The 18,612-nt window shown below is 44.8% G+C and overlaps 1 protein-coding gene across 2 annotated transcripts; it reads left to right on the forward strand.

Moving 5' to 3' along the window:
- Nucleotides 1-1,679: 1,679 nt before the first annotated feature.
- LOC148391083 (uncharacterized) lies at nt 1,680-17,763 on the forward strand. Of its 2 annotated transcripts, none has more exons than XM_088389109.1 (17): nt 1,680-1,839; nt 3,105-3,158; nt 4,145-4,260; nt 4,503-5,475; nt 6,031-6,418; nt 6,696-7,046; nt 7,910-8,132; nt 9,929-10,460; nt 10,544-10,703; nt 10,799-10,915; nt 10,991-11,146; nt 11,364-11,520; nt 11,770-12,235; nt 12,335-12,479; nt 12,570-12,659; nt 12,746-12,941; nt 13,119-17,763. In XM_088389109.1, exons 3-17 carry the CDS (start codon nt 4,179-4,181, stop codon nt 17,309-17,311), a joined length of 8,229 nt encoding a protein of 2,742 aa, XP_088245235.1. In that variant the 5' UTR covers nt 1,680-1,839; nt 3,105-3,158; nt 4,145-4,178; the 3' UTR covers nt 17,312-17,763. The 2 variants fall into 2 exon arrangements, with proteins under 2 accessions (XP_088245235.1, XP_088245234.1); XM_088389108.1 differs by having other exon boundaries at nt 11,770-12,234; nt 12,331-12,479.
- Nucleotides 17,764-18,612: the final 849 nt, after the last annotated feature.

Below are 18,612 nucleotides of genomic sequence, written 5' to 3' on the forward strand. Positions count from 1 at the left end.
ACATTCTTTTCTGGAGATGGATCAATAGCACTGGTTCCCCGTTTCTCTCAAAATGAGAACTCTTAAGTGGCTTTTGTGAAAAAAAGCGGATTTCTAGGTGGGGGGATCGATTTACGCCATGCACATTTAATAGAAAAGGAGGAGCAGGGTAGGAGTCCCTTGGATGTGTGTTTTTGAGCATGCATGTATATATGTGAACCCTTGGAGGCCGCCCCCCCCCCCTCCCCCAACCTTCTCTGTAGTTCAATGAAGACTGAGAAGCTCCATCACAGTAAAATATGCACAAACATGCTCGGCAATCTTGTCCTATCTGCTCGGAACGTGGCACTTAATAGAAATATGGATCTGTTCTCGTATGGTCTGTGGCACATTGACATTTGATTTCATGAGCCGATACAGTGGCCCCGATCCGTCTGCGTGACACATTGACACTTTGGTGATGCTTTGAGTCACAGGAGAACTCTTGACAAATTGTCAACATGTAAGTGGGAAATGTTTGAACACTGCTGGGAATAAAGTGTTCATAAGATTGACCAGAGCAGGGGAAAAGAACACGCTTCCCTCAATGTTCACCTTTGGTTGAAATCGGAAAACTTTTGAGCGTGACCCAAACTGTGATCGTGATCCACTCCACGCCCTGCGATAGACAATGAATATGAGTCTGAAACACAAATGTTACATCAGATTGTCCTCTGCTTGCGAATGATGACCTTTCAAATAGCAAAGAGTGAGAGCACTGAGGGAGAAGCTAACCTTTAAATTTTAAATAACATCTGGATAACGAAGGCGATTTTGCTGCAGTGTCACAGTGCCACCTTGCGGTGAAATGGTGCAGCACACTAATACGCTATGGAGCAAGGGTTTCCCAACCTTTTTATGTCTTGTATATCCCGAAAAATGGAGCTCCCATCAATAAGTCCCCTTTGCAATGTGCTCGGCGCTCGCAGGTTAGAAAACTAGGTTAGGAAATACTACTATAGCTTAGTGTTGTTAATTTGTATGTTTAAGATAATTCTGTGTAAAAACCAGTTTGTTCACCGGAGGTTAGGAAATACTACTGGAGCGTTATCTTGTATGTTTAAGATAATTCTTTGTAAAAAACAGTTGGTTCACTGGAGCTGAATGTGCATGAGGCATCTTTTTAGAAATCATAATGTACAACTCCATTAGCTCTGCATGCATAATTGATATATTTCACATTTGTGAGCTGTCAGGTCATACATATACTCGCATTCGTATTCAGCATATGGCAATGTTTCCATCAAGTACCTCGTCAAAGAAAGCCTTTTGGGACTGGCGTATTTGACTTGTGTGATAATAACCAATTAATGTGCTAATTTCAGAATTCATCTCTTCAATAATTGCTGCCATCAATATCAGATGAACTGAGAGTGTTGCCCTTGTTTGCAGAAACATAGCTAGGGATTTTGATTATGCTCTGCATGGTTATGAATGATTACATCAGAATTACAACAAATACACAATGCAAGGGAGTGTTTCAGGAAATAAAACGCACACAATAGCCAAAACCTTGCGCAACGCATTCATAACACAAGCAAAATTAAGTCTTTAAGAGTAAAATAAAAAACGTTTTGGTGATCTTAATTTACTAATTAATAAACCACATTCCATCACGCAGAAAAAATACCAAACGCGTGTTTGTGAGCATTTACACTCCCACTCCGGGCCAGTGGGGAGCGGTAGTGAGTTAGGGCAACGCGCGCCCTGTCGATGCTCAGGTCAGCCATCTGGCGCAGTCAGCTAGCTTCAGCAGTATTTGGGAAAATGGAGGCACGACCGAAGAATGAACGAGGACACATTCGTATCTCTGCCGTGTAGGTGGGTAGAAGATTGAGGGTTTTTAGTCGCTTTCTGTGGATATTTGTGGGATGCATCCGATTCTTTAACTGACCCGCTAGTTGTAGTTGCAGGATTTTCTTTAAGTCGACGCCTACTGCAGGAACGGAGGTTGAGGTTAAACGTGCTTGCTTCTTCTTGCCAAACAACTCGCATGTGACCGCTATGTAGGTTTTGGTGACAAACGAGCGTTGTTCTCCACGAAATAAAAAAAAACTTATTTAAGTCGTATATGCCGATCTAAATGGCTCTTAAGGCAATTTATCGAACTCGCTAGCCAGGTAGCCGAGGCTCGCGGTAAGTGGCCGTTTTCGAAAATGATTTGTTGAAATTTAATATTAAATTACATTACTACAATTAAAACTGCAATCAAGTGGAACTAAAAAAATACGGAGATTCGAATTTTGCTTTTACTTTTCGGCGATCTGCCCAGCTCGGTTCGTTTATGCAATAAACAACGCGGTGTCGTGTTAGCTAAGGCGGTTAGCAAATGAGGCTTTGCGGCCATTACATGTTGATGTGCAGCCACACGCATGACCCTGTTGCGCCGATCTCCGCAAAGACTGAATTACATTCGAAAGTGTTTGACATTTTACGTGATCAAACTTGTGCTACGCCATTAATTGATCAGGCCTTGGATTGCATTTGTTCAGGGCCGCGTATTGCCCCGTTCTTGACGTAATAACGTAACGTCATCAGCTAGCATAGCACTGCAGCTAACCACTTTCTCGACATGTTTACACAGTAAAATGTCGCCATTGTCTCTTTTAACGTGTCCATAATTACGATACTTAAATTGTGCATTAGTAGCTACATTTGAGCTTGTCTTTCCAATTTGCGAACATCGCGCCCAGTCACGTGGCACGGTGCTGCGCCACAGGCGCCCTTTCGGTGGTCATCAACCTCACCATCAATTTTTTTTATAGTGGAGGAAATTACTGCACGAGGATACCTTATAACCTGCGCAATATATTTTATGTTGCTAAAGGACTGTTCGACGCTATGCTATTGAATCGATTGTTTGTGGATGACCAAAAATACAGGATTTATTGGAATCAATTAGCACATTGTGTTCAAGTCCACTGTAGTTGGAAAAGGTTGGAAATGCCTTCACATTATTTGAATCTTAACAGTGATTGCTGTGTACAAAAATTTTGTTGATGCCTTTTGACACGTAAGAAACTGAAATGATCATTTATTTGCTCGTGAGGTGCATCCTAAGTTGCATGTTTTTCTTCTTCTGGCAGATCTTCAAATCCTGATTGTAGTTGTGAAGCCTTTGTTTTGTTGAGGAATTGCAGGTACATTTTTCACAATATTAGTTAATTTTCTTTCTTCAGACTTTAAACCTTAACCAAGGCACAATTACATACTTTTGAGTTTAGGAGTGAAATATATTAAAAATGAATTGAACTGTTCAACTTTCATTTGATTTTCTTGCAGTGCAAGCAATATTTTTAGAAACACTTCCCATTTGATTTGTTCTGCAGCTGATGTATTCTTATACATCCTTTTAATTTTTGCATTAGGCAATCTGTTTAAAAGATGAGTAATAAAGGATCCGTGCCACTTATGTTACACTCAAGTGGCCGACATACATTTTCCACAGCTTCTTACATGGTTTTGTATATATTGCAGCTAATAAAATAAAACTGTAGCATTTTACCAATTTCTTTAATTTTCCCATTTTTAACAAATAGAAGTGTAATTCTTTGACATATAGGAATCACCGGGGTTCCTGTGCTTCCATAAAAGTAAATAAGTCCATAAGCCTAAACGCTAGGCCTTAATTGGTATTAAAATCCAATCAACATTTTTTAACACATAATAATTCGGATTCTATTTTTGTAAATAGCATCCAATCTACTAATGAATTATAATTCTTTATTAAAAAAAAAAAACAGAATGACTTGTGGTAACAGCAGGTAACCGCAACACCTTTGAATAACGTGACAATGGGAAGTTGAGCTTGTATTTTGTTTCAACTGAAATTCAAATGTCTTAAATTTATCCTGCCTTAAGCTGTAGGAACCCTGTTATACTTTTCAAGGCTTACAATGGTTTGCATGATGATAACGTTTTTGAAACGAGCCCCCCCATCCCCTATTTTTGTTTTTTTTTTACAAAGTTTTCCATTTAAAATCCTCTGTTGTTGATTTGTATTTTACAAGTTGGACAAACTTGAAGCAAATTCTCAAATTCATTCCCCATTTTCCGATGAGTAGAGAACTGCATTTACCCCCTTTGCACTTCATTAGTGACTCTGTTGTGCTCTTCTCCTAACTAGTGATTCAGTTTCAAAGTAGTGATTGACTCCACCCATGGAGGAGAATGTGAGCCCTGAGCTCTCTCTAGCTCATGAGCCAGAACAGAGCCAAGACCATATGGATAGCTGCTCTCAAGGTACCTTGAATGAGCTTGTTTTTCCCTTAACGAAGGCCGGGCATATCTTCCTTGCATTGGGTAATAGTGTGGTGGGATTTTGTAATAACCCTAAACAGCTTTAAATGGGTGGAAATTAAAAGCACACAAGGAAAAAAAAAATCTAGTTGAGCACTGAACAGTAGATTAAGTATTTTCAAGTTTCTTCTTTAAAACGTTCTGAAGCTTAATTTTCACATTAGCCTTCTGTGATGTGTCTACAGGTGATGGGGAAGAGCGACTCAGCAAGCCAACGCAAACCATCCTGACAGAAAGCGAAGAAGTGACAGAGGAGCCAATAGAGAAAGCGGACAAATCTTCCAAAGCCAACAACGAATTGAAGAAAACGTGGACATTCCGTCGCTCCACTGTTGCTCAAAGAGAGATGCCAGTGGAAGCAGCACCCGACAACCACGAGAGCCGCTATCCTGTTCGCCGAAGCGGCAGACAGTCCAAACGTACCGACAAACTGGAGGAATTTCTCTCCACCACGAAAAGAGTGCTACGAAAGAGCGCGCCGCCGTCCCTGGAAGGCGGGGATCCTCCTTCGCAAACCCCGACCGATGCGGAAACCGCCTCTGAGGCCAGCTTCGACGGGAACGCAGACACCAAGACGGCGGAAGACAAGCCCGAGCCGTCCGAAAGGAGAACCCGAAGTAGGACGAGGGAGCAGACTCGACGGGCGTCTCAGCGCGGCAGGTGGACACGCCAATCCCAAAGCGCCACGGTCAAAGATGAAGAAAGCTCAGAGAATGAAGACAGCGAAGATGGCGCCGAGCCGCAGGACAAAGATGCCGAGCAATCTGGAAAAGGGGCCAAAATAGAAGACACGAATGCTGATAAGGAACACCAGCCTGGCTTGGATATGCAGACAAAGGAAGAGCAAAAGAAGAAAAACGTTAAAGGGGAAGATCAAGAGGAGAATGACGACGACGATGAGGAGACCACAGAAAAAGGCGGCTTGCTGGTAAAGCGCGGGCCAATTCGAACATACGTGAATAAAAAGCGGGCGGCAAGTTCAAATAGTACGTCTGCCAAGGGACAGACTCCCACGCAAGCTGTCGGCAAGACAGGGAAGCCTCGGGAACAGGAGGACAGCGATGACGGTTCCTCTTCCTCATCTTCCAGCACTGATTCTGACGAAGGATACGACCCCAATGCACTGTATTGCATCTGTCGCCAGAAACACAACAAAAGGTTTGTTTTGAACGCTTCACTGGGTGGCACATTTCAAAAATAGCGAAACTTTAACCTTCCCCGGTTGTTTTCAAATCCCCCCTGCTTATTTGTGTGTGTTTTTCCTCCCGATATTGTTCATGGCAGTTGTGAGGAGGTAGTGTCAATTATATGCGGGTTTAGCTATTTGCAGTTGCCATGATCCCCAGTGAGAACATGTTTTAAATCCTACATTCTTTCCTCATTTCCCCAAACTGAACATGCGTAATAATTTGAATAGATGGGCGAGGAAACCTTTTGTTAAATTTAACATCGCTGGTGTCCGGCTAACGCCTTCTATGTCCAAACTTGGGCAATTTAATTTTTGCTCTCAAATCACTTCTTCCACTTATCGGGTGTGTTGCGGAGGATCAGCTCATGTAGGGAAGCCATATTGTCCAGCTTGGCGGCCATCTAGAGGTGTTCCTAGACAACCTGGGAGACATTCATACACGATTTGCTTTTTGACAGTTCGTGAGGATTAATAATGAGGGGATTCCGACTCGGTTGCCATTACAAATGTCCATTCCTCACTAGGTTCATGATCTGCTGTGACCGCTGCGAGGAGTGGTTCCATGGAGACTGTGTGGGCATAACAGAGGCTCGGGGCCGTCTGATGGAGAGAAATGGCGAGGATTACGTTTGCCCCAACTGCACGGCTAAAAAAAGCCATGTGATCAGGCCTGCCACCTCCACGCTGTCCCTGAGCATAGACCTCAAGACCAAAGCTTGTGCTTTACCTCTACCTGCTGCTGGTGGCGCTTTTGGTGACGTGGGTTCCATGACAAGATCGGTGGCGCAGGCACAACTGCCGTCAACATCTGCCGGCAGTGACGAGAAAGGAGTGGAGGACATCGGGATCAAAGGCAGGATCGAGAAAGCCACGAATCCAACAGGGAAAAAGAAGATAAAAATCTTTCAGCCGGTAGGTCATCACTAATAATTTGACTTTTTTTTTTTTTTAATGAGATAATCAAGGCGTTAAAAGTTTACATCTTGGTTCTTATCTGACTTAACAGAATGAAAGTATATAAATATTCGCTGTGTGGTTGCTCACGTTGCATACTTTTAAAAGGCTAATAATTTATGCTATAAATAATGGTTAGGATGGGAATACTGTCCAATTCTGAATGATATTTTCAAGCTGGCCGCATCTCAATCACCTTGCTTATTATTAGCTATTGTGTACTCGTTTGGAGCAGACGGTACAGCAGGCAACGCCACCAAACATGGGCCAGAAGGGGGCGCCTGTGTCAGAAAAGCCAGCGTGCCCCACAGCAGAGCCAAAAGCACCAACAGAGATGGAGCAGGAGAAAGTGGCTTCAAACGTGGAGGTGAAAACGACCGACACGGAAGAGGCCGGAAAGTCAGCGGCAGCGGAGGACGTGTCGCTTCCCAAATGCATCGGTCCCGGCTGCGAGAGCAACGCCCAGCCGGACTCTGTGTACTGCGGAAACGACTGCATCCTGAGACACGCTGCCGCGACTGTGAAGTCGTTCGCCGAAGTCAAAGAGCCTCAGAGCAAAGATCAGAAATCCAGCCCTGCGTCAAAGGTAATTTGGACTATCTTAAGTTGTGAAACGATGTCAAGTACAGTTTCCTGCAATCAAATACATTTAGAACCAAGTTGACTTTGCTCTAGCAAGCAGACACACCGTTGACTTGTCTTCAAAGGATGAATGAATGAATGCCCTTTATTGTCATTTTACAAAGCAATTGTATAATGGAATTCACCAAGATGGCAGCTTCACTTCAAAGTCTATTCTACCGGCACACTTTTCTTATGATTGTGCGTGTGTGTGAACGGCAAAGTTTATCCACGCAGAACGTTGACGTGACATGATTGTACTGGTGTAGTTTTCTTATCTTTGTTGTCTCTGTTTTGGTATTTAAAAACAAATGCCTTGAACGTCAAGACTTTATGATGGAGGATGTGCTTTGATCATAAAAAAAAAAAAAAAACAGTGCGGAATCTTAAAGCAGTTTTGTGTGCATGGTAAACTGTAACGTTTCCACATTGATTATCAACACTGGATCTTCGGGAATGAAATGAAGTTTTGGTCCTTGCTTCGATCATGCGAGCAAAGGAACACACTGCTAGCATAGACTGCATTTTGCAATCAATACAGATCAAACGGATCCCTGTCCGATTGTCTTGCAGTTGCAAGTTGCTAATCAGCGCTACTAAATGGCGACAGGAGTTATTGACGTGCGATTGGATTTCTCGAAATATTTGCAATTTATAGAAGGGCTGGCCTAGTTGATCAATTTATCATGATAATGCAATCAAACCTGAAAATAGTGTTTTGGCAAACTGCCTTGTATTGACTTTATAAATGCACAGTGGCGAACAAGAGCAAGCTGTTGAGGTGCTGTCCTGAACCTGCCTTAATGGGTTTCTCTTTAATCCGTCCAGAGGGAAGCCACCAGACAGACGAGGGCCCAGAAGGACAGCGGCGAGGACTCTGGGAGCGACGGAGGAGATGACGACGACGCTCCGGATGAGGATGATGAAGACGCGCACGCTGTGGAGCAGCCGCCGCCTCCCGCCACTGCGTCATGGTGCAGCGACCATAATTACATTGCAGTACCACCAGAAAAGACTACACCCATATCAACAACAGTTTTAAACACAAAGTGTATGTATCTCTTTGAGGGTCTTCTTGTTAAACTAGTTCCGTGGCTTGCCGATAGTGGTTTCTATCATGCTAGCGTAACCTAAAGCAGGACATTGCTGAAGTTTCTGTTAGATGTAATCATGACTCATTCATAAGTGTGATTTTTCATGACGTGTGCCTCTGGGTGGAGCTGCTGAAAAGGTAAGTGTGTGATCTGCCTTAGTGGTGCATTTCAACAGAAGCGCTGCAAAGATTCTCGCCATCGGAATCGGCGAGACGCTGTCGAGGTGATGTCAGTAGCTTCTAAGGAATGGCCAGCTTTGCAAAATCGACCCCCGCTATTAAGGTCAGGGGATTCCTAATATGGGCGGGTGCATTCATGCATCAAGCAGTGACCGTCGTCGTCCTGCTGAATTGCCTTTTGGCGGATTGGACATCTGTTGATCCGGTTGTTAGCAAAATGAGCCTTTTTTTTTTTTTGCCTATGCTGCAGAATCTTTCAAAAAAAGCAATATGGGGATAGCCCTGTATTGTAACGTCAGACACAAATTTGACATTTTATGGCTCAGGTTGTTTTCGATAGAATAGGTACGTGCGTAGGCTCGTTTTAAGTCTCTGCTACTTTGGGTCATCACTCCAGCAGGTAATTTACCCAGCAGGTACATCTTGTAACGGCATCACCCCCAACGCCCCGCAGACTATTATGATAGTCTGTAATATGATATATTAAACTGGTAACGAACTTGATCTACTGTCCCCCAGGTTAACGTGGCGGTTTTTTGTTTTTTTTAAATTCTCGAGCTCATTCAATATGATGCATCTTTTATAGAGGGAAACTGTCTTAAAATAAAAGATGATGTGACAGACAGATTTTTGAATCCCTTCATTGATTGATTCTCTGAGCAGTGTCAGCTTGCTATCTGGATATGTTAAAGGTCTACGACATAAGCATTTTCGTGTGAAAAGGCACTGGAGGTCGAGATTGTGCAGACCATGGTCCACATGGCGAGCAGGTGAAACAGAAATCTACCAGGTGTTCCTTTCCCGAATGGCGTAACGAAAGAAGAGAGGCCTGAGAGAAGTTCAGAGGTCATACTGGAAGAATGAAGCTGTGATATACCTGCACGCGAGGTTTCAACCAGTGGTCGTCACAGTGAATAATTTGACACAATGGAACTGTTGACACCTAAGTGTGGTTGCTTTCATGTCCTCTGTTGACAACTTTATTGCATGAGCATTTAGACATTGTAAAGTCAACTGTCACATGAGGAAGTTGTGTGTGTTGACCACTGGTTTACTTGGCTTTTGTTTTTCGTGTACTGCAAGCTTGACCATGTTGATCAATTGCATTTATACAATCAGGATTGAACTGAGCTCATCAAAGATTTGATCTTTGTATCGCAAGTTTTTCATTTGAACATTCTGCAGGGGTCTGTCCTTAAACTCTTTGGAACATATTGGATGTAATATAGCTTTAGTTCATTTTAAATAGTAAATGCTGATAGTTATGCCTGAGTACTAATCACAAGGTTACTTTTAAAAAGTCTTTGGATGAACTGATCATGCAAGAACCAATGCTGCCCCCTCTTGAGATTGTTCATTCTGTCAGAATTTCTTTGATAGGATATTTATAGCTGCATGTTTTTATAATTATTTAAATTTACATCACTGTAGCAAAGTCCCATCGGCTGAACTTGTATGTTTTATGAGTGCTCCGAGCTGTGCAAAAATTCAATGACCCCAATTATTTGTCAGTATTGTGATTGGCAGCAAATTTTAAAGTGTTTGGTGTTTTTCTTTTTTCTTTTATTTTGCAGCCCCTCCCAAAGAAGAGAAACAGTCAAAGAAACAGGTCCCGGCTCACGTTAAACCCTCTTCTGATTCCAAGACCTCCAAAGTGAAGAAGACCATGACCACTCGGGCGTCCAAGGTGTCTCCAAAGGGCAAGAGGTCGTCCTCTCAGTCCAGCAGCTCGAAAGCAACCAAGAGGTCCGCGACTCCGCCCAGTAAAGCCGCGTCAAAGTCCAAGAAATCGCGAACGACAAGCACGCCGCCTCAGTCACCGTACCCTCCTGGGCCGATCCACGTCACGGGAGCGCTAAGAGTCACCAAAACCAACTTTACCATTCCAAAGAAGCAGCCTCAACAAAAAGACTCTCCATCCCATCATCAATCATCATCGTCGTCAAGAGTCCCATCATCTTCGGCGTCTTCAGCTCCCTCCAGCCATTCTTCATCCCAAAGGTCTCATCATGCCACCTCATCCTCGTCATCCTCGATCCCACCGCCCGCCAACCACCAGATGAGACAGAACATCCGTCGCTCCCTGACCGACATCCTTTACAAGAGGTGAGTGTCCTTCAAATGATTGTATTCCTACTTAGTAGAGCATGTTTTGAGGGAGAACACCTCCGTTGCACTTTTCCTGCCAGGGTGAGTGACAGCGATGATCTGACAATGACGGAGAGCGAGGTGGCGAGGCTTGCCGTTGCCATCGAGAAGGAGATGTTTAACATCTGCCTCAGCACAGATAGCAAGTACAAAAACAAGTACCGCTCACTCATGTTCAACCTCAAGGACCCCAAAAACAAAGTGAGTCAACAGGATTATCAAACTTATTAAAATATTTTTTTTTATACTCTTTTGACTTTGAATGGAGATCTTAAATGAATGGTGTGTGTGTTCAGGGCTTGTTCTACAAGGTAATTCGAGGTGATCTTAGCCCTTTCCGACTGGTGAGGCTGAGCGCAGAAGATATGGTTTCCAAGGAGATATCGGAGTGGAAGAAGCCTGACCCCTCCCAGGTAAATGTTAGTGAGTGACATGGAGTGGCCTTTTGATGATGAGATGTTTTTAACATTACACGTACTTACCCGCAGAGCCAGTCCTCAAGTGGAAGGGGCCATTCAGGTCATTCCAAAACAAGCAGTAGGCACGACTCTCACAAAGTGGATGCGGAGGATGCCCCGCCCCCTTCCGATGCCGATGTATGTATTCCTGCCACAGCTTCGTCCTCTCGCATGGCTTCTGCTGTCGTAAGTGGTGGCACACTATCTTCCTACTATTTTCACACCTTTACTTCACTTTTGCAAGTTAATACATTAGTTTGGGTAGTAGCGCTCTTCAACTTTTCAGTCGTCTTCTCAACTTCAAAGCCTTCATCTTACTTGCATCTACTTTGCATTTAATTGAGGGAGTCCAAAAGGTTGTCCTGGTGTAGGATTTGACATCCATCTTATTGTATTCCCTCAGGACCAAGATGAGCCCAGCGTCACTGCTTCAGCTGCACCTCAGTCTTCTGCGACTGAGGGCGGTGGTAGTATGCCAGATATTTTCAGTGCCATGCTCAAAGACACAACGTTGGAACACAGGACTCATTTGTTTGACCTCAACTGTAAAATATGCACAGGTAAATGAGACGGGGCCATTTGGATCATCTGTTTTCCTGTGTTCTGTATCTTGAGCAAATAATCTTTGTCTCTATTGATGACTGTACGGTTGGAAAACAGGAAGTAACGAGTTCAATATACTGTAATATATATTATATTTATAATACTTTTTGTTTACATTGTAGTATTATAGCAATCATTGCAGTAAGTTACATCCCTTTTGTAAGACATTACTACCACCATCTAAGGTCTTTCTCCTTTCCACATAGGTCAAAAGACAGAAGATGAGATTGCATCCAAAAAATCCAAATCCACGAGGAAGTCCGACCAACCCAGACAAGAGATGCATTCAGCCAGCGCCGGCGGCCAACCGCAAGCGGCCACGGTCTACCAACAGCTCATCCCACCGCCATACCAGCCCGGCATAGAACCGGCCGTCGTCGTCGAGCCGCAGCCACAACTTTACCAAGAGGACCCTAACAGTATGGCCCCGGCTATGCAGGCCATCGCCCCCGCTGTTTCCTCTGTCAGCATCTCACGAAGAGACCCGCGCATGGCCAGGCATGGCTCCGGCGTTACGGTCACTTACACTCCTTCAGAAAAACCCACAAACACCATGGCAGAGCCACTCCCGGCTCCTGTCATTGCTCCTTTGGATGTTGCCACCAAAGCAACCCTTCCGATGCCCCCTGCTCCTCCACCCTTGTTGGCTTTGTCAAAACCATCCAGAACAAGGTACATACTTTATTGACATGATCTCAGAAAGAGACTTTTTTTTTTTTTTTTTATTAAATACTAACATGGATTTTTTTTCAATTTTCTTTTTCCCTGTAGTTCTGAGCCTCCTCCTGAGGGGGAGACTGCAATCTTCCTCCATGGTCAAGAGAGGATTTGGAAAGGCTTCATCAACATGCAGTCTGTGGCCAAGTTTGTAACCAAAGCTTACTTGGTTTCAGGCTCTTTTGAGTACCTAAAAGAGGTAAGTAAACGTCTCTAGTCATGTTGCGAGTGAATTTGTGTGCAGGTTTTAAAAAATTGCAACTCTTCATGTCTAATCAATATTACGCAGGATTTGCCAGACACCATTCATGTTGGAGGACGCATCTCTCCAAACACAGTGTGGGACTATGTTGGGAAATTGAAAACATCGTTGTCCAAGGTTGGTTTTTAAAAAGGCTTTATTATGATGTTTTTTTTTCTCTCCTTCATTCAGAATATTGATCTTGCCCCTATTTCTGATCACAGGAGCTGTGTTTGATCCGATTCCAGCCAGCCACAGAGGAAGAGGAAGTAGCTTACGTGTCTCTCTTCTGTTACTTCAGCAGCAGGAAAAGATTTGGTGTGGTAGCAAACAGTAACCGGAGGATCAAAGATCTCTATCTGATTCCTTTGGCCTCAAAGGACCCACTCCCCTCCAAACTTTTACCATTTGATGGACCAGGTATGCTTTTTAAGGAAGAATCAACTGGACTCTTGTTTGTGTCTCAGCTGTCTGACATAAATGGAACGGAACAGCTGACTACATAAAATGATTTAGTCTTAAACGACAGTCTAACGTCTTAAACTTCTAGATATTGGAGTCTTACATTTTTTAATTCACTCCTTTGTTATTTTGCAGGACTTGAGCCAGCCCGGCCCAACCTTCTACTGGGCCTCTTGATCTGCCAGAAGGATAGAAAGCGTCCCGGTGTTCCATTGGAAAGTGATGAGAAACGATCTAAGATACAAATCAAAGAGATCGATGAGACTGGTCTTCCAAAGCCACCTCTCTCAGTCAAAGTGGATCGAAGCACACGCCAAAGTTTGGACATTCCTTTCAGTACTACTCCCCCAGGTTCTCCTCCTGTCAGCTCCTCCGGGACCCCAAATGTTGCTGTGGCCACCCCATCTGTCTTTTCTCTTTTGTCAACCGTTAAAGCACCTGCCACGTCCTCTGTCACGGGTGTGGAGTCTCCATCCTCATCCAGCTCTATCCCTGCTCCTGCAGCAACCGCTACTCCTCTCCAGACCATCCTCAACACTCTGTTTGGGAAGAAAAAGCAAGACTCTGAAGCTTCCAACTCACCATCTGATCAGGGTGCAGAATCTTCCATCCCGCACTCTACAATGATAGATCCAATCGTGCAACAGTTTGCACAGACAAAAGACAAACAGGTTGAGGAGGATGAAGATGACCGACCTTATGACCCTGAGGAAGAGTATAACCCAAGTATGGGTTACAGTGTGCCTATTAAACCCATTGAGGTCGTAAATAAACCTGACGTTGTACAGAGCGAAGGTGACGACATTGCATACGACCCTGAAGATGACTCAATATTTGATGAAGTCCAAACTACTGTAGCAGATGAAACTGGAAAGTCTTCATGTGATGATGTAACCGACCCGGAAAAGATCCTGGCAAGCCTTAAACAGAAAGGAAAGCTGACACTCCCAAAACAGGAAGACAAACATGTGCCGGCCACGGACTTGGCCGGGGCTTCACAAGCATCCCCAGCCATTTTGGGCGGTAGTCAGTTAATGCAGCTTGGTAAAAAAGTGGAAGAGCTTGTGAAATCGGCCACACCCACCATCAACCAGAGCAGAGATCCTCGCCAGAGCCGGGAATCTCGCCAGGGGGCGGGCATCACGACAAAAACAACAGATGAGCTGCTTGATAAAGAGGAGTTGTCTTCCAATGACTCTTCTACACCTCAGCAGTCAGTTCAAGAGCCACAGGTGGCTTCTGTTGCTCAGCTTCCCGACTCCTCCCAAGACCCGGAGAAGCCATTACCAATGGAGGAAGAGAAATCTGAGACATTGCCCTTCATGGAGACTTCAAAAGAAGAGGTGTCCATTCCTTTATTAGGAGAGACTTTGGAACCTGATCTGGAGTATGACTATCTTCAAGACAATGAAGAGAAAATGAAAGCAGAGCAAGATGAGAGCGTGCAGGCTGAAACCGAGGTAGACAAGTATAGTATTTGGCCAAATGCTGCAAGTATTTTAAAAGGTAAAGAGGATTCAGAATACAATGACAATAGCCAAGACGCGGCAATTTGTAGCTCCTACAATGAGCCACCAAAGTCCTCGACGATTACTTCGGCGATTCCGGTCCTCGGTGACACTCATTCTCATTATCCGCGACATCACAGGGCAACATCAGACTTTGATGACGATTATAGATCACAAAGTGACATCCCCCGACCATCTACTTATCTCCAATCTCAACCAATGCACGGACAGAATCCCATGATGAGGCCTCCATCAATGTCAGTACCACCACCCATACAAGGCATCTCTTCAATGTCTGCGCCACAGTCTGTGCAAGGACCCCCACCAGCTATCCACGGTCCTCCTCCAGTACTTGGTCCTCCAGTACTCGGTCCTCCAATCCAAGCTGACAGCAGCCATCCATACGGCCTCCCTCCGAGTTTCCCCCCCTATCAAAACCAATGGACACGCCCCCAACTACCACCTCCACAGCAGCCGCTCTCCAGACCACCTCCTCAGAACCTTTTACCACCTAGAGTAACACCACCACTTTACCCACCAATTGGCCAGAGAGGTCCTCCACCTCAAATGTTTGATCCTCTTCTCCGCCCTCAGCATAGTGCACAACAAGGCCCTCCTCCAGGCTTTCCCCTCCCACCTACGTTTGATGGACAGAATCAGCTACCTCCTCCACGATTTGCTGGTCCACCTCCACCATTTAATTTTCCTGGAAACAGAGGTCCTCCTCCACCTTTCACAGCACCACCACCGGGACATTTTGATAACAGGCTTCCTCCCCCTTCCATCTTCTCAGGGCCAAGGGGTCCCCTACCATCTCAATATGGTGATCCAAGTCCAATTCAAATGCAACCTCCAATGGGAGACCAAAGCCGTGGCCCCAGGGACCACTATAGTAAAGATAGTCACTCATTCACACATGCGGACCAACATCTCAGTCATCCTCCCAATATTTTCAAAGACAGCCCGGCGACCGCCTACCGGGGTCTTCCACCTAGTCAGTATGATGACTCACGTGGCCCGCATTCTATTGTGGAGATCAATCCACAAAATAAGTTTGGAGTTCCCAGGCCACACTCGCCACCACATCGAGGAGGTCTTGATGAGCATATAGCTCTTCGTCAGGAGAATAGGAACAAGTTTGGAGGTCCCAGGCCACACTCGCCACCACATCGAGGAGGTCTGGATGAGCACCTAGCTCTTCGTCAGGAGAATAGGAACAAGTTTGGGGTTCACAGGTTACACTCACCCCCACATCGGGGAGCTTTGGATGAGCACACACCTCTTTCTCCTCTTCAGGAGAATAGAAACAAGTTTGGGGTCGCCAGGCTCCATTCGCCACCGCATCGAGGAGCTTTGAATGAGCACATGGCTCTTCCTCCACTTCAGGAAAACCGAGCAATGAGAGATCAGACTCAGCCTTTTGGTGGCTCTGAACGATACCGCTTTGATAGGTTTTCAGATGAGGCAAGAAGGTTTTCTGATGAGACAAGACCTGTTCGCCACAGTGGCCCTCTGCTACCGACCCCCACCGAGGCTCCTATTGCTCCTCCGAGTCACATAGGAGGTCACAGTCCAGATATACGGCGAGAGGACTTCTGGCGCCGACATTCCCCTGATGGCATGAGGAGAACCAACACCAACCGAGAGGGCTCAGAACCGCAAAGCACGGAACCCTTCGGTCACTTTGAAGTGGGGCTCCGAGAACAAGTTTCTGCTCCCGCTCAGTCATTAGAAGAAAGACTTAAGGAGCTCTCTGGTGACTGCAGAAGAGACAGAGACCGCGACAACCCTTCCTCCGCGAGGTCCTTGTGGGAGAGGAATCAGGGCAAGCGGTGGAGCAGAGAACGAGAATGGGAGAGAAGCAGAGAGCGCGACACCGATCGTGAATCCAGCAGAGAACGGGATCGCAGCAAGGGAAAAGAGAGCGAGAAAAATAAAGAGGCAGAGGTGGAGCGACACAAGGATGAAGACACAGACAAGAGGAGAGACCGTGACAGAGAAAGAGAAAAGGACAGAGTCAAGGACAGGGACACAGACAGAAGGGATTATGATCGCGAAAGAGGACGAAATCGCGATAAAGAGCGAGACCGAGACCGTGAGCGAGACAGGAGACGCGACAGGTCCCGAAGTAGAGACCGGGATCGAGGGAAAGACCGAGGGAGAGACAGAGACAAAGAAAAGGACAGTGACAGAGACAAGGACAGGGAGAGGGACAGAGAAAAAGATCGGGACAGAGAAAAAGATCGGGACAGAGGCAGAGACAAAGATAGAGATGGAGAGAAAGAGCGAGACAAAGATCCAGATAGAGAAAGAGAGAAAGACAGAGACGGAGACAAAGATAGAGACAAAGACCGTGACCGGGAAAGAGAGAAGGATAGAAGTCGAGAAAAAGACAGATCCCGTGACAGAGACCGGGAGAAAGACAGAGACCGGGAAAAAGACAGAGACCGGGAAAAAGACAGAGACCGGGAAAAAGACAGAGACCGGGAAAAAGACAGAGACCGGGAAAAAGACAGAGACCGGGACCGGGAGAAGGACCGGGAGAAGGACCGGGACCGGGAGAAAGACCGAGACCGCGAGAAAGACCGAGACCGCGAGAAAGATCGAGACCGGGAGAAAGACCGAGACCGGGAGAAAGACCGAGACCGGGAAAAAGACAGAAGCCGGGAAAAAGACCGAGATAAAGACCGTGAAAGAGACCGTGGCAGGGACCGCCGAGAAACAAGTAGAACCCGGGAAAGGAGAGAAGATAAAAATAGCAAACATGAAAAATCCAAGGAGAAAGAAAAGACTTCGGTAAATGAGAAAAACTCTTCCTAGTGTATTGCAACTCCATGAATTAAGAGACAATTTCTAACCACTGAGAATCCTTGTTGTGAATGACAATGGCAGTGTTTCATTTCTATAGATTCCAGCGTTTGTATTTTCTGTCCTGATTTGTTAGAAATTTACCAAACATAACTGAACAACATTTTAAGTTACTTGTTTTCGCCGTGTGGAAAGTCACTACTCAGTCAACCCCAGTTTAAGTAAGAATTGTGTCAAATACACAACAAATGTAAATATGATTGTATTTGTGTACATAATGATGTTTTTAATACTTTTCTAAGTAGACAAAATAAAAGCCATATACTCTGGATGGATCAGCGGAAAGAAAACTGCTTAGAACCGTGGCTACTAAACAGAATGAGAAATGGTTCCATTTATCTACAGTACAGTACCAGTACCTAATCAATCATTTGTTTCAACTCAATTAAACATTTTTGATCACATGGATTTGCCTTTGTTATTTTTAACTCTGTTAATGTTTGTGATGCTTATGTTTTGATGAGCATGCGTCAACTAATCTATTATCAAATTATGAGTGGCATTAAAGTTAAGATCATGCACACACCTTTTGGTTTGGTTTAGAGTTCCTCTTAACAGATTTTGCTTTGCAAGGAACTTTTCTTTCACGAAGCTGAGGTATTACCACATTTAAATGGTACATTTCAGACCTGTTTAAGCACCTAAGTGCATCACGCACATTAAAATTCCACTCCACAAGGCAACAATGCATTTTGTAAAGCGGAATAAAAGCTCAGCATGCAGCTAGAATGCTGCTCTGATGTGAACCCAATTAGTTGAAAATCCATCTGCGACTGAAAACTTCAGTGAGCCCCCTCGAATAACATGCACAGCCACCATCTTTCAAGTCTCTTGAAATGGAAGTTTTTCAGGTAGGATACAATTATCGATACTATACTAGCCTGATGCATGATGCGTAGTCTTAAATGCAGCACTACAATGCGTAGCTGATGTTCACATATTCTTTTTCAGATATGCACCAGTCACTTGCTATGGCGAGACTTCCATTACCGCTTTTTACCACTAGAGGGCAGCATTGTTGTGGCCAAGATTCGTGCAAGGTGGATGGGGCGCATCAGGATGCTGGTACACAACAGGTGAAACAAACATACTTGTGGATTATTTAACATTATATTATTATGATATACTATGTAAATATATAAAGGAATGTCCATATTTAAAGCCTTTATCCTCAATATGGTCGCATAAATAAAGAAAAAAAAGTATCCATCCATAATGATGCACCACTTGAAATCATAACAACGCATATTCGT

This window comes from Syngnathus floridae, chromosome 11 (assembly GCF_059516105.1).
Source record: "Syngnathus floridae isolate MCC-2025c chromosome 11, RoL_Sflo_1.0, whole genome shotgun sequence".
Taxonomy (NCBI): domain Eukaryota; kingdom Metazoa; phylum Chordata; class Actinopteri; order Syngnathiformes; family Syngnathidae; genus Syngnathus; species Syngnathus floridae.